Source organism: Dipodomys ordii, unplaced genomic scaffold, assembly GCF_000151885.1.
Source record: "Dipodomys ordii isolate 6190 unplaced genomic scaffold, Dord_2.0 Scaffold44, whole genome shotgun sequence".
Lineage (NCBI taxonomy): Eukaryota > Metazoa > Chordata > Mammalia > Rodentia > Heteromyidae > Dipodomys > Dipodomys ordii.
In genome coordinates this window covers 3,386,725-3,406,792 of record NW_012267260.1, presented here as the reverse complement: position 1 = coordinate 3,406,792, position 20,068 = coordinate 3,386,725, and the positions used below count along the sequence as shown (strand labels likewise).

The following is a 20,068-nucleotide window of genomic DNA, read 5'->3' as shown; positions in this document are numbered from 1 at the left end:
AGGCCATTTATAACTCTAATCCCATGTCTAGCCAAAGTGGCTCTGGGACATCACTGGATCCTAAGCTGAAAGGCTATTCACGATGGCCGACGGTACCTGGGGGAATGTGACCGTTTCTATGACACTAGTTATCTTAGGGTGACACAGGCTGGTGCACAGTTGTTAACGATGGATTTTTTTTTTTGATGACACAACTCCGGGTGGAATAAGGGCCACTGTACTCAAAAGAGCATAAAGCAAGGAAACGTGGACAGAGAGGTCCACACAGTCCACCTCACAAGATTACCTGGCCCAAATGTCCACGCTGTTGCAGTGCACAGACAGCGGCCTATGTCCTGCCACGGGGGCCACAGGCCTCATCAGAACCACCTACGGCTACTTTTAAGGTCCTATCTCCAAACTTTGATGGAATTATCTATTTCCAACCTAAAAATGAACAGCTGATTCATTCCAATAAGAATGCTGTGATCGTTTTCATAACAATCAAATCTGGCATTACGCATTCCCCCAAAGAACATTTTCTAGCATTAAATTCATTTTCCCTAGACAGTGGGACACACCCTAATGAGTCTGTGCCTGAGGAGGAAGGCCAGCCTCTGAGTTGGAAAAACACAAACCTCTGGAACCCTTCAGCCCTCCTAGACTACGCAACTAAACACTACCCTGTGTTCACAGACATGACTGCATAGAAAACGCTTTCCCAGCACGGTACGCACGACCCACCTGCCGATACCCTGTGGCTGTGTCTCTCCAAACACGTGATCTGTAGATACGCCAGAACCGAAGGGCAGAGAGGAGGCCCTTGAACACCCACCTTTCCACAAGCACACCAACAAGGAGAAATGTGTGCAAGGGCCTAACGGCGATGCCCTCAGAGGGACACACATCCGTGGTGAACCTCGTTCATCACCAAGACCTTACAAGCAGTGGCAAGGTTCTGGCGGCGGCACTAGGAAAGAATGTGTTTTCAGTGAATGGGAAGGACTATCCTGTGCCACTAGCACCTACAGAACACTTCTCAGGTGTATTTCTTATTGGGCAGGAGGTTGCCACATCAGCTGATAAGGCTCACTCTTCTTACAAAAAGAGACACACCAGCAGTGGGATCACATTGCTTCCGGACCCTTTTACTCTGGATTCCAACTGGGCATGCGGCAAACGCTTTGTGGGGAAGCTGCATAAGTGTGCAGGCAACCGCGCCTTGCAGGGGGAAGGTTTGAAGCAAAGCAGGGAATTTTGTGTGGAAATCAATTCTTTGTGGAAGTCAATGTATTATGGACAGTCAAGCAAGAGAAATTCCAGAGAGAAATTAACTGCCCACGTAAGCCAGCTCCTTAGGTAACATCTGCAGTGGCTAGGGAAAAAAAAAAGAAAGAAAGGAAGGAAGAAAGGAAGGGGGAAAAAAAACCAAGTTAACCCTTCAGGCAGCTCTTAAATATGCATTACCGACTGAGCAGGGAGAGCTAGAGAACACAGAATTCCTTACAAAATTGATTCACAAACCAGAACAAATTTCCCTTCGAATTAAATGGACACCTCCCGAGGGCTCTTCTTGAGGGTTTTTCCAGACTATCCTAAACACAGTCGGCTCACAGGAAGCTTCCGACACCTGCACCAACAGGGGACACACCAAGGGGGGCGCTCAGGCTCCGGACACAGACTGGCCCCTGCTGGGCCGGAGGGAGGCTCGCCACCCGGCGGGGATGCTGAGAGATCCTGAAGGGTCTGCATTCTGCAAAGCTGGAGCCTCTGCCCAGATGCAAAGGAGCCCTGTGAGGAGACTCACCTGCTGGCGCTATTGAAGAAAAGAGGCTAGGCATGGAACGTTCCAGAAAGATACAGCAATGCATTGGCAAGCAGGTGGGGGGGGGAGGGGGAATAGGATGAATCTGCCTTTGGAGAGCAGAGAAAAGGGAAAGCACAGGTCCAAGAAGATCACACAGATAGCACCTGTGTTTGGTAGATTATGTACATATATATATATATATATATATATATATATACATATATACATATATATATTTATATCATCTTCTTAGAGAACCTGCCTTGGATGGGCAGACCATCTGATGATGTGAAAAGGTCAAAATGGAATGTTCCATTTGAAAGGTGTCTGTACTGTGCAGGCTTAAAGATGAGTATATTACCAAGGTACCTGAGTGCAAGCCAAGGTGAATTTTTAAATACATGACAGAGTTTTGTCATAGGCACGGCATCTGGACAATTCTGGAATAATATTAAACAACCACAAACTATCACACAGACTTGAGGGTCTCTTTCCTACGACTTCCAGGCTAAGGATTTCAAAGGCAGATGCTAGTGTGTGGACAGATAAAGTGGATTAAGCCACCTTTTCCAGGTGTAAATGAGTACTGTCATGCAGTTAATAACATAGTGTCCTGACTGTGCTCTTATTCTGTTACCAAAGATGTGGTCATGCAGTCACTGAAACACACTAGGTGAAGACTACTCAGAAACTCTCCTAGATTTTTTTTGTCAATGAAATTATTTCAAAATCAAAAGTTTGAAATAACCAGTGAAAGTCCTAATCAATTATAGTAATATAATGACCGATCAAGCTTGAATATATCTCATTAGCTATAATCCCATCCTGAACCAAACACCTTGTAAGACAGGATATCTACCAGCTCGAGATAGTTCTTCAGAGCAAAGGAGTTTTGCTTTCTGAACACAGTAACTTTCCTGGAGAGCCATGTCCTCCCTCACATCCCTTCTTCTTTCGCATAGCTCTCACATACATATCTCCATATCACTATTACTGTGGCCCTCAGGATCACACTAGGATAAAGGCGTATTTCTAAAATATACTCTTCAAAGCGTTCTATGTATCACCCACACACAACACACTCAATAAAACACTTTGCTTGCTCCATGACTGCACTGGGATTCATCACCCCCAAGGGACAAGAGATGCTCGTAATTCCTGGGTTTGTCCATGTAAGTCCCAGTGGTCACCTGTGCCCACAGGAATGACACAGTTTGGACAGCAGAATACAAAAGACATAGAATGGCAGAAAACTAGAGACATGGTTGGAAAGTTGGGCTGGATTTTGTGAGATTCAAGACAACAGATGAGTCTGACAATATCGTTTAGATATTGTTGGTTCAACTTTCTCTTCAGCCTTCAGAATGACTTTGAAATGTTGGAAACATTCTTTACTTTCCCTTCACCCTTATTCTTCAATCATGGAATTATACTGGCATTCTTACAATGTAGTGTATTTTTACTGAGTAATTTCTATGCGATAGACATTGTACTTGGACCCTAAAGGCCTAATAAGCTAATAAAAAGCAAACTTCAGAATTCTAGTGTCACTGAAGATGTCAGAAAGGTAACTAATGAAATTGCATAGTTGTGGAGGTGGGAGGGAAGGGATGGTAGGGGGAAAACAAAGGAGAAGGCAACAATGCTGGATAGGAAATGTACTCAGGACCTTGCTCATGTAACTGTAACCCCTCTGTACAGTATTTTTACAATAAAAAACATACCGAAAAAAAAGAAATTGCATTACCAGCTTTCCCTGAAACATGCACTGTATTTTTTTTAACTTTGTAAAAGAAAAGTGAATGAAGAGAAAGGAAGAGAAAGCAATTGCTAGTCATGGACACCATTTTTTTTTCCACAGATGGTTGGTAGAGCTCTACGGCTCAGTCCACAAAGGCTCCAGGGGACATAATAGCGGGCAGCGGGCCCTCTGCTCCACAGCTCCCATCAGTCAGTGGCCAGGGACATGTGAGGCAAAGGTACTGCAGCTCCAGGTACGCAGGTGAACCCAAGAGCTGCTTTCTTCAAGGCATCTCAGCATCATCAAGATGATGCTCCATCACAAGCACACCAAACCATGGCTCTCGTGGCTCGGGCCTTGCCATGATAGCTAGCCGCTCCTCAAGTCTGCCACGAGCAACAAGTGCAACACACCTCATCTAGGCTTTGGTTTCTTCCAGTCCGTGCAGTTCTGCTTCCTTTCCTTTCCAGCTTATTAGCTACCCCTATTAGGTACCTAAAGTGGTGTGTAAGTGCTATCCTTGGAACAGACACAATTAAGAGTGTAAGGAAGGTTGCAGAGATAACCACAACTTTTATGAGGGGTTATTCAACTGAAAGTAATTACAAATAGATGATCAGCAGAAGCAGCTCAGCCTCAGAGTTCCTTGGAAGATCGGCATAAACGTTACAACAGGGGGGCTGCTCAGAGCAACATCCTGGAAACTGAGGCCCTCTACCTCGTCCATAGTCCATGAACTACAAATTACCAGAAAGAGGAGAGTGAACAGCTCCCCACTCCTGACGCAATGGCTCACCCTCAGATCTGTGGCTGAAATGTACTTGGAAAAATTCATTTCAGAAAATGGTTACAATTTTACCAAGAGAAATTAAGACTAAGCTATACTATGTAAGAGGATGAAAAAGACAAAGAAAAAAGAAAGAACTCTCTGTCATTGGAGTCTACCTCATCCTCTCCAAAGCTGATATAATCCCACACACCTCATTTGGTTGTAAACACTCTTGTAAGGCATAACAGTAAGATAATTAGAATCAGAGAGATAAAAGTCTTCACCCACCGTGGGTAATTCAGGAAGATATTTAGTTCACATTCATCTAAATGGCCAGAAATACGATCAATATCTACTTTGTTTTGATCCACACAGGCATTGCTTCAAAGAGTTTTTTAGGAACCTCAAGAGGAAAACAAAGTGATGAAATTTATCCTAAATTTGCTTAAAACCAAATTGTCAACAAGTATCTTGGCACAAACATGCATCAAGCCAATGACTGGAACTGTCCCGGGGAGGCCCTGCCCCAGTGGCCTGTGGGAGGGAATGCACACCCTCCAAGCTCCGGCCCGGCTCACACACTTACCTCTACCACGTTGGTGGGACTGCGGATATAGATGGCAGAAGGGGCCAGCATTTCCAGACTAGACAGACCCTCGGCACCAGAAACACCGATGATGACATTGTTTGTTATTATATTGCCCTGTTCAGACCTGTCTGATTTGAGAGAGAGAGAGAGAGAGAAAGAAATCAAACCCAGGGTATTCACAAACATAATATAACTCAACATTCTTGATTCTCCTAAATCTACTATATGTAACGTATTTCATCATATATAGCACATATGTGTATATATGTACACATATGCAATTCTTCCCATATAAGGTATTTTATTATGTGTACATGATACTAGCATCTTAGCTACCTCTATGAGGCACCTAAAATGGTATGTAAATGCTTTATTCGGATTATACACAGAGTCTAAGGAGGGTTGAACAAGTAGAATATGCATATATATAATAGCTTTAGAAAGAATTTAGTATGCGAGTTTAAGACATCAGACCTGAATACAAAATATATGGCAACTGTGAATGGACTGAAATAGATTTAAAATCTAGGTTGCATATTTACCCCATTTTCTTCCAGGAGGAGCATCTTGGGCTGGATTTCTTATATCCATGTACATTCCTGAGAACAAAAAAAAAAAAAAAATATATATATATATATATATATATATATATCATATTGTGTCAGCCCTTTGATGCATTCAGGAAAACGAGAAACCTTGCAGCACTACTTCTTTTCTGGGTATTGGCTGTTTTGATTTTGATTATGTCTTTTTAATCTATGAATCATACAAAGAAATAAAGATCCTATGGTCTTTGTAGCTCTGGGTGTCGTAGGCCAAATGTTTAAATGTGAAGAACAGAGAAACAGGTCTTCCTCCAATTTACTTCTTAAGTGACTGGCAGCCGCTGGCAGCCCCGCTGCCCCCCATCAGTATTCAAGCTGAGTGCCTTCTTCCTCCTGCAGGAGGTCCCAGAGGTCCTGGAGGAATGAGCCGGACCCTGCCTGGACGCTTCTCACCCAATGAGGATGAAATAGAAGATGGAAAGACCACGAGACACAGGAGTGCTTAGTCACCTGAGTGATATCCACAGGCAGGCAGGCATAGCCCTGCCAAAGCCCTCATTTCTAGAACTCTGTTTATCTTCTTGAGTCATCGTTTGGGTCTAGGTTTGGAAATGTGGGGGATCATGAGACAAATGCTTTACCTCATTTGCCATATAGCAGATGCCAAGAGCCTAATTAATAACATTTAGCAAGCTGATTGCAGTGATGACTAAGTTTAAACTTAAGAGTTTCAAACTACAGACAATTTATCATAATCTGCAGGCCACGTTTTTTATCAATTGGGAATTCAACATTTGCAAGGAGCTACCTGTCCTCATACTCAAGAATGATAATGCTAGAAGAAAGGAGTGTGTTTCCCTTACCCACCAGCAGTGCGTGGCCTGAAATCTTGTAGAACACATTGCTGTCCACCCGCAGGCCCCAGGTCCTGAGCAAGCTGAGGCCTCTGCTGAAGGAGTTCCTCACCACGCAGCCGTGAACATAGGAACCTGGAAGGAAAGGCTACGGTGGAAACTGCATCTGGATCTCACCGGCACGTCCAAGGCCAGCTACACCATCACTGAAAGTCCTTTTCCACACAGCAGTGAAACTCAACACTTGGGACACAGCTACGGAATTAAGAAGCCAGAAAATTCAGGCTAATGGTCTGAATAAAGATAAACAAGGATTGAATCCAAAGATTAGTGTGAAAATAAAGAAAATCATCGGAGAAAAAGTGTGGCCAGAGCACAAAAGTCCCGTGGCTGCCAGGACGGCCATCTGGCCACCGTCTCTGGCATAATCTCCCAGGACAACATGGTAGGTGGGGTTCAGAGCTATGGACGATGCTGCTCCTGGATCAATTCTGGTCTCTCTTTGCAAATGGCGTCATCCATGAGGAGGTGTGCTCATTATTTCTTGAGCTGGAAATTAGTATTTATAGCTTGCATGCAATGACTATTTGGGGCCCAAGATGACCAGTTATCTGTAGTCAAAATTGTTAGCAAAGCCAAAAGTTGATCTGAGGATCGTGAGTCCCACATTTGAACATGTTAAGTTTGTACAACTGATGGGATGATATGTTTAATTATGCTAAAAGGAATAAAGAGATGTTTAGAAATAGCTCTGGTTTCATGTCTGGGCTCTGAAGTTAATGCCCTCAAACATTATTCCATGGCCCGAATCATTCAATGGGTAAATATTCACCGAGTGTCAATGCACTACATAATAAGGTCTCTATCAGTTATGGGTTGCATGTAAAATGGTGGCCCTATAAAATTATAGGGGAGTAAATAACTTCTGTCATCTAGTCACGAAGAAACTGTCATTTCAAACCCAATACAGTGTTCATGTTCATCATGATGCTGCTATAAAGAAACCTATTGCACTGTCAGTTACATGAAAGTATAGCCCATAAAATTAGGTACAGTGTATAACACATGAATGCATACTAAGGTAACAACTCCACTACGGGTTTATTCACACACTATACTCCACATCTGACCATTATTTTAGAGTGTACTCCTTTCACTTATAAGTTTTTTTAAAGTGCTTCTGTGAAGCAGTAAGCTACACTGCACCGGCAAGAGCCTCTTACATCTTGGGTCTCCCTCCCTCAACTGCATCAAGAATGGGTAAACAGCATGTAAGTGCACAGGGTTCATGCCGGTTACCCAGCTGTGCAGGAAGAAAACAGGAGGATTATGGTTCCTGGCTAGTCCAGGAAAAAAAAAAACAACACATTTTCTTTATCGACTCAAACACATTTGCATTTTAACAGGGACTTACACGTTGATGATACCTTCAGATAAAACCGTATATACACAAATAGAAAAGGGGGCAGTTACTCTGTAGAAGCAAAGGCAGGTGAGTTTTGAGTATGTTCTGTGACCTCGCATGTGACTGCCAGACACTCGTTGACTGAAAATGACCTCTGTGCTCCATCTGCTGCAGCATTATAACCACCAGGCAGCCAGGCGCCAACGGCTCACGCCTGCCATCCTGTGGACCTCTGACTTCCAATTACCCAGAAACGAAACAGCTACACGTGGAGGCATAGCTCACCATCACGTGTGTCAGGCCTACCACAAGAAAGGCACGTGAGCGTTCAAGGCCTGAGTTCAAGCCCCATGACTGCCACAAAACTAAACAAACAGCTGTTAATAAGTTAAAAAATAAACAGCAGTCATCTGAGAAACCAGAAAGGCCCCCAGGTACGATTAACCATCCTGTTGTACTAGGGATGGTGACCAGGATAACCAAACCAAGAAACATCTGGGAGCCAAGATAGACATCCTTGACACGTGAATGGCCTGACGTGAAGGCACGCGTCCCGGCTGCCCAGCAGAGACTCTGCCCGCAGTATCGCCAAGGGCTGCTGAAAGCCTGCCCCTCCCCGGCCCACCTGCAACCCGAAGCTGTCCCCAGGTCCTCAGGCACCCGCCTCGGGAGGCAGAGCCGAGGCCAGGTCAGTGCGTGGTGTGGGCGGCGTGGAGGGACGGAGGCCACTCTGAGACGTTGCTATGGCTCCCCCTGCTTAGCCTCTGAGCCCCAGACTGTCTGAATGACAGTTTAGCTTTGGGTTTACACCCTGGATTGCTGCTATTTCCCTCTGACCTTACATTCCAGAACTTTCACCACAACCTGTAGTCCACCTCCTTTATTCTGGTCCTTTATTCCAGTTTATTCAGGGAGCTTCCTGCTCCCTTCCTATGCCTTTGTCTCTGGCCAGGGGCTGAGCACCTCCTCCTTGGTGTTCCCAAGATGGCCCTTGGGTCTTGCCAACCCTCCACCCACTTCCAGACAGAAGATCCGGACAGCTGCCCGTAGAAGGCCTTGGCTGTGCCCGGACTTCCACAGGGCCGATGGCTTACGCTCCCCAAAGTGAGTGGCCTGGCCCGAAGCTAGTGTGAGCAGACACACAGCACAGGACTGGGGCACACTGGGCGTGTGCGAGACTTGCACAGAGGTTCTCAGAGTTTACTGTTTAGACTGCTTGTCCCAGAATCATAAAGTTTTCATGTTTCAAATTCAGAGACACTTGACACCAAAATTAGCCCAACTCCGAACTGTAATAAGCTGCATGAATGAGCGGTGCACGCAAACCCCGGGTTGACTCAGAGCATCTCTGAATCCTTCCATCCTGAGCATTTCCCACCATGGCCCTTCACACTCAGTACCTAAATCGCGGGACAGACAAGCGAACATAGAGCATGGCTGACCCCTCACCTCTCAGAGCTCCCACCAGAGTGACCGCGCTCCCGTGCTTACGGAAGCTCTGCCCCAGGTCTCGCAGCTGTACGCCTCTCATCTGGACCAGACTGGGCTCGTCAGGGGAGGACTGGATGATGACTCTGGCCCCCAGATCCCTGGATCCTAACATCTTCTCGCTCTTGGAGTACAAGCAATGCTTCAGGTCATCTGAAACACAGAATGAAGCTCAGTGGACCTCAGGCTCCTAGACAAATCTTTCTGTTTGAAAGGCTCTGGTGGCCCAAAAGAGAAACCATGAGTATTTATTTCATTCCTCAATCTTACTTTTACATCGATTCCTCTCTGTGGATTACCATGACAACAGCCGATCGTAACGAGGACGGGGTGCTGCCTTTATTATTTCCAGAACCCTGCTCCTAGGCACCTTCATTGTTGACACAACACGGCAGGTTAACCCACAGACACATCTTCAATGGATTCTGTATCAATCCAAGAGATTCTCAGGAGGGGAATACATGGCTAAGTTATCTTCTCAGAGTTGGCCTTTGAAGGTAAGACATATGACCCCTGAATGTTCTCACAGATTCGTTTAGTTTTAAGCTGTCCAGTAGGACAGAGCTTCATCTTGGCAAACTGAGGGCTCCAGAGAAGAAATCGATGCCCCCACACCTCTCCTTCCTCAATGGTCCCCTGGTGAAGATAAGAGTCTACTGAACCCAACACAGCTGGACACTGCTGCTGCGATGTGGGGACCGTGGGACCAGAACACCTCTGGGAACACCTGACACTGCCTGGTGTGAAGTAACCTCAGGATGAAAAGAAAATTCTCTCCTGAATCGAATCATCATGATCCATGTTCATGAAGCCAGCCAGTAGCAAAAACACCCAACGTTATGTCATTCCTAGTACATTTCAGAGGCTATTCCTTTCCAACTTAGAGAATGAAGAGCTGTTGTATATTTGTATGCTGCTTTATTGTGTGTGTGTGTATGTGAGAGAGAGAGAGAGAGAGAGAGAGAGAGAGAGAGAGAGTCTAACACATTTGTAGGTGTCCAGGCTTTATATTTTGGAGTTAGTGAACTTATTCTCACACTGGAGCCCTTCCCTATCCCTCCCCACTACCTAAACTGAGTGATGTGGTCTGAGATCATGGCAGTTACATGATAATTGATGATGAGATCAGAGATGTTTCCCATCAGCAACGAACAGATCTGAAGTATGGTCTACTGGCAGCATAACTGAATTCAACCTAGTGAAAAATGTGAGTGGAGAAAACCTGTAGGAGAATTACCAAGAGAATCTGAGCAGAGTGAGAATCCCAATCCTGCAGAATTGTTAAAAGTTGTCGGTGGATTCTAACCCACTATCATCCAAACATCTTCTATGTCTGTGAATGGACGACTTGGGTGGAAGAGATCGAGGTAGAGATATTTCTGTACTACTAACAACTCCCAACCACACCACACCAGCCCACACAGACACACACCTTCTGCCCAAATACTTAACTCTGACATTTCTCCCAGAGTGCAGACAGTGCCACATACCTGGACTCGGACTCTGGCCTGTTACCTTGGTGGTGATGTGGAGAAAATTAGACTCATGATCACCACCCCCGAAACCTGTTCCTTTTTCCATCTCAGTAAATAGTGTCATCATCCATCCAGAGCTCGTGCCTGGAAGTCATCCTTGACACCCACACCATCCTGGACCAAAGTTGACAAATGATATCTTCACACCATGTGAAAGGCTCATAATCTACAGCCTGAGAAACCAAAACATAACCTACTAAACTAACCATCCCTGAAATAGATGTTTAATAGGCACGTCAGTGTGATTCAGTGCCAGCTATCCTACAAGAAGATAAATTGACACCCCACACACACCCTACTTACCTGAAGAATGTGGTAGTTCACTCAGAAAACAAAACACAAAAGGGGAAGAGGGGCACAAGTCTAATCAGTAAGAATGGGCTGCTTGAGTCTATGACCTTGGTTTCCTTGAGACTCTAAGAGCACAGAATCCAAGTTAAACTTCATTATAACATCTAACCTGTAGTTGTAATTCAACTCTCTGTGTTTAAATTATTTTTACAGGACCTTTCTCCCTTTTCAGCAAAACCATTCATTTACCATTTCTTCTTGTCTGTTTGTCTTTTCTCTTACACAAGGTTCTTGCAAGTGAAGGAGCGAATGAAATGTCAATTGACCAAGAGCATTCTGAAAATTACAGAGCATTCTGGACATCCAAGCATTAAGGGCTTTTCCATATTAAAAGAGGTCTGCCAGGGGCTTGCCCCGGGCAGTGAACAATGCGTTCTCTTGGACTTTCCAACCAAACACTGCTCTACCTTCAGAAGTGCTGGACTCTTGGCATGAGGTAAGGAGCTCCACTCTCTCACTGGTGAGATTTCCGCGGATGGAAATCTTCCTGCTGAGCAGAACCACCACAGCCTTTAACGCAAGGCGCTCTCCAGCCACCCAATGCTCAGTAACATTGTGAGAATACCTAGAGAAAGAGAGGAAAACGCACCTGATGCCATCCCTCCAGACCATAATGGGAATACTCCATGACTCGATCACGTGGGGTCTGTTTCTTTAGAAACTCAAATGCCAGAAATGTGACCTTTTCACCTATTCATTTTTTAATTATCGTAATTTCATTATCTATGAGATAGATAAGGAGTCACTATTCTACTATTCCACGTGTGAGTATATGACACAGGGCACCTTCGTCGATGTCACGCCACCTACGCATTTTTAATATGTATTTTTATTGTAAAGACACTGTTCAGAGGGGTCATGGTTACATGAGCAAGGTAATGAGTGCATTGCCTATCGAGACCTATGAATTTTTTTAACAATTAGGAACTGTGCTGTTATGGTGTTGACTGACCATTTTCTATAAGACAGAATTATGAGGGTTCTATAAAAAAATTTAATTAGTCTAAATCTTCCAAACACCTCATAGGTTTCCTTTCCTTGTTGCAATGTCTGGCACTAGTTTGTGTAGGAGATATCATCCAAAGGCCAACATCAGGACACAAACACAGGGAAGACCTGATCTTCCTTCCGGACCCTGTCAGCTGAGAGCCCGTACCTCAAGGGAGCCCTTAGCTGGAGGTCGGCACCGTGCACAGCTTCCACGGTGACCGTCTCTTGCACAGGCTGGGCGCCTTCCCCGCCTGCTCCACTGATGACCGCAACCTCATCCCCACGACGCCAGGCCACGGCGTCCTCTAGCGCCAGCATGGTGTCCTGGGCACGGGCAGCGGCTCGAAGACAGGTAACCGTGACTTCCGGGAGTGCACCTAACGCAGCCAAGAAAGAACCTGCTTGGGTTGTTTTTTTATAAATTCATGAGTTTACTTTTAAGCGCATGTTGATTGCACAAAGGGGTTTTGTTGCAGTCTTTCCTTACATGCATATATGCACTTTGATCAAATTTTTTATCGTTCATTCACCTCCCCTTTATCACCAGTTAATAGTATGTGGTCCATCCAGGCAGAAAATTCCATGAAAGAACATGAAGTGCAGGCCTCGGATCAATACACACTAATTTTTGGATATTAGTTTGGGGCTTTATTGAGGAGAGAGGATATCTGGGTATTATTTTTCTCATCTATAAAAGGTAGCAATAAAAGGAGTCCAAGATAGAATGGTAATGTGTGACAGACAGAAATTATCAGACTGAACCTGCCCTGGATTCGCAGCCCATCGCCATATTCCACCCAGGTTGCTCTGAGGAGCATCTGCTCTGAGGCAGGCCCCTGCCCCAGCCTCCTCCCTTCCAAACAGAAGTGTGCTCTTCCAACATCAGGCTTCAGTGAGATAATACCTATCGTGTATCCACCATGAAACTTGCCGCAACAACACCAGCCCTTGGTAGCTATTTGTTTTCTTCTGTCCCTGTGCTACACTGTTCTGAAAAGATTTCGCCACTTCTAATTCCAAATTAAAAAAAAAAAAAAAGCATGGTGGTTAGGTTCTGAATAGACCACTGTAACAAATCCCTACATAAAGAATTCAACCCGTGTCACAAGATAATGTAAGCAGAATGGAAAGAGATCATCTGACCATGGCCATCCTGGATCCTGACAGACTAAATGACCTTCACATCTAACACTGAAAGTGCCCAGGACAGAGTTCTTTTCCTTGTGTGCCAGTACTGGACTAGCTTGAACTCAGAGCTTTGTACTCTTTCTTAGATTCTTTTTAATTGAAAGCTAGCACTCTATCTCTTGAGCCACACCTCCACTTCTGGCTTTTGGCTGGATAACTGGAGATAAAATTCTTACAGACTTCTCTGCCCAGGGCTAGAAACATAATTCTCAGATCTCAGCCTCCGGAGAAGCTATAGTCCACAAGCTTGAGCCACCGGAGCCCAACTCCAGAAAGAATACTTAAGGAAAGTTGAAAGAAGGAGAACGCTTCATTTGTATTAGGCTCTGGCCCACCTATTGACTTTCAACATCCAAGTGTGCTCGTCCTTAGCTGCTTGGGATTTCAGAAGGTCACCTGTCTCGCTGCTTGCACAGGACTTTTCCCGCAAGAGTCAAGGCAAAGGTTTTCAGAGGCGCACGTAAAGCACTACTTCAGAAACCACACAGCTTCCTCCTAGGGCCCCCATCGGCCCTCAGAACATTTCTCCCTCCTCTGCAATAGATCATCATTTACCTCTAGCCCACAGCGAGTTACTGTCCTCCCTTCTCACACAAAGTGAATTAGTAATACTTGAATCTCTAACTACAGAGGTGGCCGACAATAAATCATTTTCAAATTATTTTCAACTTTCCTCTTTATTTATTTGACTGTGTTTGTGTATGTGTGAGTGTGTGTGCATGCACTTGCTCCAATCATGTTGTTCTACACTTAAAAAGGTCTCAGGGTTAATGACATAATTTCCAAAGTTTACTCAGGCAATAATTTTATCTGTAAAAAAAAAATCTACAGAGTTCAAAATTTCTAATTATAGGGTAGGTGAAAATTAAGACATAAATCATCCCCAAAGAAAATAATTTTTAATTTTATTCCTTGTTTGTATATTTTAACCTTTGAGAACTGTAAAATGAAATAAAGTGTACTTGGATGTATATGTCATAAGTCTGAGTTTCTCTCACTCATTCTGGGCTGTCTGCATAGAAAAAGCTCTATCAAGCATAGAGAAAACATCTACCAAAGTCTGTGGCCAGTTGTGCACAATATTGAGAGTTAGTACACCACAAACATCTATTTTCTATGTACCAACAAGCAAGCCACGTGGCAGAATCAAAGGGGAGACAACAAAGATATTTCTCAACTAACCATTCTCCTAGATAATGGTCAAGTTGGAATGAATGAATCAGAGAATCTTTAAAGTGCATGCTTAACTATTAACATAAACTTACATACAGCCTGTCAGATGTTCACAGAGCCACCGAATATAGACAAACTATCTGAATACGTTTTGAGATCATTTCTCTGCAAAGGAAAAAAGAGATCACACGTTGTTTTCTACAGCTAATAGAGAAACTGCGAGTCAACACGAGGGCGAGGGATAATCTGTGTGCTTCTGAGAAGAGCAGTTCAGTTCCCTTGTGAGCACCTCTATGTTGCTACTCTGTTATCAAAAGAAATATGATTCTATTTCTTCATTACTGTAATGACGTGGCCCTTCTCTCAATCTTTGTCTCTCTTTCTCTCTTCCTCATTCTCCCTCCCTTCTTCCATTCTGTTACTCACATGGAATACAGATTTAAGTCTGTAAACAAGACAGAGGACAGTTAGTGATTGGAGAGTGTGTCAGCCCACAAAGATGATTTTCTTTCTCTCTATGCCCATTTGGTAAGAACTGTACTCTGGAACTATGCAATTATGGATAAATGACACTGAAATGCTTGAACAATAATTTGTAGGAAAGACAATGATGAGTAGAAGTCATTAGTGTGAGTAAATGAATAGTTTTTTGGTTAACAGGTCAATGTTGAACGCCCAGTGTGCTTAAACACTTTATTAAATTACAAAAGCACAGCCTGTTGTCATTTAAGCATACTTATAAATTACTAAGCTTTTTAAACTGTACTTTTTATGCTTTTTTTTTGAATTGGTATAATAGAAAGGAAGAGGTTACCCAGCTTGGGTTAAGGGAGGTCTATGAAGAGCAATGACTCACAAACGATATGTGTATAATTCCTGGTCAGGAAAGGCAGTCCGACCCCCGTCACCTATGCGGCAGCTAAATAACTTCATAAAGAAATGCATACAGAGTCCAAGCTGATTGGCACAGTTAATGCACAGCGATTTCCCCAGGCCAGGAATTATATTACTTGTTTGGTTCTCTGCTCCCAACTGCTGGAACAAGAGGTGTGTGCCTCTCTCAACTCTGCAAAGTTGCCTGTGATGGATAAAGTCACAGTCATGGGTTTTAAGGACCAAGATGTGAACATAGTTGAGAGTCACATTTTGATCTACTATAATTGCCTTGTTAAATAGTGTTGAGAAAGTTGGCTAACCATTGGATAACTGAGTTATAAACTGCATCAAAGGAAATTGAATCTGGATTAAACATGCAGCCAGCAACCCTTTCCTCTAGGAAGCCAGATGCCAAGGGTACGGGGCCCGTGGGCCAGGCTGCCCCTGCTGTAACTGCACAATTCTACTGCTCCAGCACAGAGCAGCCATCACAGTCCCTACACGAAGAGGCAGCGCTGTGCCGCCATAAAATCCTGCTAACAAAAGCAAATAATGAGTCATAGTTTACCAGCTCTGTTAAAGATGTCAGTGGTTTTGTTTTGTTTTTCCAAAAAAGCCAAAGAAAGTAACCAAAAGATTAATGTTTATGTAGACTCAGATTGAAAATGGTTCCTAAACACAGACTTAAACACAAAAATCATAAAGGAAAACTATCTGTAGATTTGCTGTCACAGAAATTATGAAGTTCAATACGACACTGAAAGATAAATAACAAACAGAAAAACAAAGGTCAGTTGTGTCTGTAATCAAGAAAGGTACAAAGAGAAACATAAGGAATAAAGCTGTATGTCAGGTCCCAAAAAGAGCTGGGAATAAAACTTAATATTGAGAAATGGTTCCAGAAATCTTGAAGATTTATCTTCTGTGTGTCCCCGTCACAGGGAAATCCTGGCTCTGCGTACACAAGCCTGACAGATCCTTTATGCGCTTCTCACGGCCACGAGGGAACGGAATACGCTGCGGTTGCCTCCTCCTTCCAGCTACCATTTCTTCATCTAAACGAAATAAATAATAATAATCCCAGTCTTCCCTACTTCACAGAGGTGTTCTGGGGAGGGGGAGGGGGAGAGAAAGAATGGGAACTCGCTTTGAAAATTATAAAGTGCCAGGATCTATGTAAAATCTAATTTTAACAAATAGTGAACAGAATACCCAGTTCGATAATACTCTTTTTCCATGCCCAGGTTATTAATAGTTTTGCTTTGAAGGTGCTTGTGGAAGACAGTCTTTGAAGAGAAAAAAAAAATCAGAGGATTCCACCAGTGTCGCTTTTCATTTACTTAACAAAGTTTAGTTTCTTTTGATATTCAAAAATATAAAAGATGTAAAATATTAGGTAGTTAATAAGCTATAAGAAGGTTACCACTACAGACTCGAGGTAAGGGAATCAGGGGAAAAGGCAGAAGGTACAGGCAGGAACTATCTAAACTAATAGCTAAGGTATTAGAGCGCTGATTAAAATTTTTGACTTTATCATAGGAGGAACAGGGAGCCACAGAAGAATGTTTGAGCCACAGCATGACTTCTGTCTCTATGGGATGTCCTTGGATCGGGGGCAAATGATGAACATGGGATGAACATGGGAAACGAGAGGTAAATGAGAAAGCTCACACAACAGTCCGGGCAGGAATTGAAGTTATCAGACTCTCCAGTGGGGGATAAGTATGGCTCACAGGTCAGCCCAGAATTAAACAAGATTTTGTGGTAGATAAAATATCAAACGGTAGAGAAGAAGGTGTCACGAATGCCAGGTGACAGATCACTGGAGAACCAACAAGAACCTCCCATCCTTCTGACTTCAGAGGGAGGTGATTTTTACCCAATCAAAGCTGCAGACAAACAAAACAATGACAATAATGAACATGCATGGAGTACTTGTGCTTTGTTTTGTTGCGGTTTTGTGTTGTTTTGGTGTGCTTTGTTTGTGTTGCCACTGTGGCTAGAACTTCATGTCTTATTCTGCTTAAACTGGGTGTCAGCACCACGAAAAATATTTCCGTATTATCCCCACAGGTAGAAACTAGCACAGAGGAGGCAGCTTTTCCCAAGGTCCACTAGCTAGTTTGGTGTCAACAGAAGGCTCTGACCCCCGCAGTCACTTCCCTGCTCCAACGGAATCTGAGTGACTATTGTACAACAAAGCAAAGTCAAGCTCATCTACAGAAGATGTGCTTTGCCACATCTTAAAAGAAAGAGAACTATAGAAATCTACATCAAAAGGTGAAGGCCAGGAGACAGTAGCTCACATCTGTCATACTAGCTACTTACAGGAGGCTGAAATCTGAGGATCACAGTTTGAAGCCAGCTTAGGAAGGAAATCCTGTGAGATTCTTAGCCAGCCAAAGCCCTCCTCATCTACCCACAAACCACGTACCACGTCCTAGGTGGGGACCTGTGGCCCGTCGTGGGTAATAGGAATACCATTTCTCATGGCCACCGACAGCGAACCAAAAAGCTCAAGATGCAAATGGGGCCAAAATCCAATCTGTAGCTCTTGACCCAGGTTTTTCATTTAACTGTTCACAAAACAAGTATTTCTCAGAAGCAAACTACGAGCACGGGTTCTATTCTAGGCAGTCAGGGTTTGTTGTAAACATAGAAGCTAAAAAGAGAAAGAAAGAAAAAAGAAAACTCTCTGTCCTCATGAGATATGTGTACGCTGCTACTAGAAAGGGCTGTGGGATAAATACAGTAGCCAGGATAAAGAAACTAAGGGTAAGGTCTTAGCTAAAGGAGGGATGCAAGATGTTGCTGTGAGAACGTGGAGATTTTCTCGGAGATCGGATAGCCACGGGCAGCTGAGCCAAGGAGCCCAGTCTGCCTCCTGGGGAGGTGCAAAGCCAACTCAGGGAGAAAGACCCACAAGCTGCTCAGAAACCGTCTAATGACTTTGTTAGAGCACCTGGACTCAGCTGTGCTGGAGAATGTTTTTAATTACAGGAACCTATAAGTACCCTTTGTTTGTGGTGGTTGTCTGAATAGGGTTTGCTGTCACTTACAACCAAAAAAGACCTGAGTAATGTCAATACTTTCCATTAAATATAGAAACTTGAAGTACCTCACAATGTGTTTCTAAGTGGGGTTCCTGCTGCACTTGAACTGTTGAATAGCTAGAACTCATTTCTAATTAGCAGTATACATTTACATGTAAACACTTAAAATTAAAAGACCTTAAAAACAGCATGTTGACTCAAATCTGTTGAAGGATCTTGCCTTAAAGCGCAGGTTCCAGTAATTTAGAGAATCCTTTCTTATAGATGGATCTAAGGTCACTCTTCCAGATTCAAATTTTAGCCAATTAAGCTTACCATCGAGCACAGAACTGCTGTATTTGGGCCATTTTCCTGAAGCATTATTAGAGCATAGAGAAATTCCCAAGGTTGCTTTTTTTTTTTTTTCGGTCGTGAGGCTTGAACTCTGGGCCTGGGTCCCTCAGCTCTTCAGCTCAAGGCGAGCGCTCTACCACTTGAGCTACAGCGCCACTTCCGGTTTTCTGGTGGTTTATTGGAGATAGGAGTCTCACGGTCTCTCCTGCCCGGGCTGGCTTTGAACCGCGATCCTCAGATCTCAGCCTCCTGAGTAGCTAGGATTACAGGCGTGAGCCACCAGCGCCCGGCTCCAAGGTTGCCTTTAATTACTGATATCAGTTCTGTTTTGGAAGACACATTGCCAAGAACTACTGAAAGAAAGAAGAGGCCACTTGAGGAGGGACAGTCGCCATACACCAAGCCCTGGGAGCCACGAGACCACAGCTGAACTAAGCAGGACTCCGTGAGGCCTTCTCTGGAGCTGGTTTGCTTTTAAAGCATCAGAGTGGTAGAGAACGGAAGTCCATGTAAAGTTCAGGACTGCCAAGGGCCAGATGAACAAGCCAACAAGGCGTAGGGGGAGCAAGGCCAACGCATGCACACGCTGAGAGGAGAGTGACATCCAGCCTCGGGAGACATCCACATCGAAGGCCAGTTGCTCCCTTGACTCTTTGTTCCCACTGGGCTTCTGTCCCTGAAGACAAACAATCTGAGAGCTTGGTTGATAGATAGATAGAGACATAGAGCTGTACATAGATATAGATGTCGATACTTGGTATATAGATATACATAGCTACAGCAATGGTTTACAAAGACAGAACCTGAACCCCTCAAAAAGAAAAAAAAAGGAAAAAGATCTATATGGTACAGGTCAAAGATGACCTCGTCGAGTTATTTGATAGGTAATTCTATCATAGGGATAACAACCATGAGTTGAGTTCTTGAGCCATGTCAACGTTTATTGCTTGGCTTCAAATGTTTCCCCTCCAGCCGCTCCAGGCGCCATTTACACCAAGACACTATGTGAAAACCCCGAGCAGCAACATAGCCTGCTCTTGGCCTAACCCACGGCACTACGCTGTGGTTAAAGACAGACAGCCTTCTGCTTTTCAGCAGCTACACTAAGGGCAGCTGGCATAGGCCTGTAAAAAACAGAACTGGAATCCAGCATGGTGCTTGTCAGGTGGAATCATCCAGACCACTCTGCCTTATTATCTCTACAAAATTCTTTAACATGCTCACAAACGCCATAATGTCCTGCTCAATCATGCCCCACATCCTAGATTTTTCTCAGAAATTTCTAACAATAGCCAACACTTAACTCCTGCGGTTTCTTAAAAAGGACAAAGAAAGACGTCTAGTCAAGGCCATAAGACTGCTTTTTTTTCCCTTCTCTTAAGAAACTGTCAG

The 20,068-nt window shown here is 44.0% G+C and overlaps 1 protein-coding gene across 2 annotated transcripts in view; it reads right to left on the bottom strand.

The window, feature by feature from the left end:
• The window catches only part of Pkhd1 (polycystic kidney and hepatic disease 1 (autosomal recessive)), a 276,147-nt gene that overhangs the window by 139,462 nt on the left and 116,617 nt on the right, over window positions 1-20,068 (bottom strand). For both annotated transcript variants that reach the window (XM_013019158.1, XM_013019159.1), the window contains exons 37-42: window positions 12,220-12,430; window positions 11,471-11,628; window positions 9,139-9,330; window positions 6,294-6,419; window positions 5,428-5,484; window positions 4,883-5,013 (exon numbers count right to left, since the gene is read on the bottom strand). In XM_013019158.1, coding sequence (XP_012874612.1) covers window positions 4,883-5,013; window positions 5,428-5,484; window positions 6,294-6,419; window positions 9,139-9,330; window positions 11,471-11,628; window positions 12,220-12,430 — 875 coding nt within the window. The remainder of the gene's footprint in view (window positions 1-4,882; window positions 5,014-5,427; window positions 5,485-6,293; window positions 6,420-9,138; window positions 9,331-11,470; window positions 11,629-12,219; window positions 12,431-20,068) is intronic.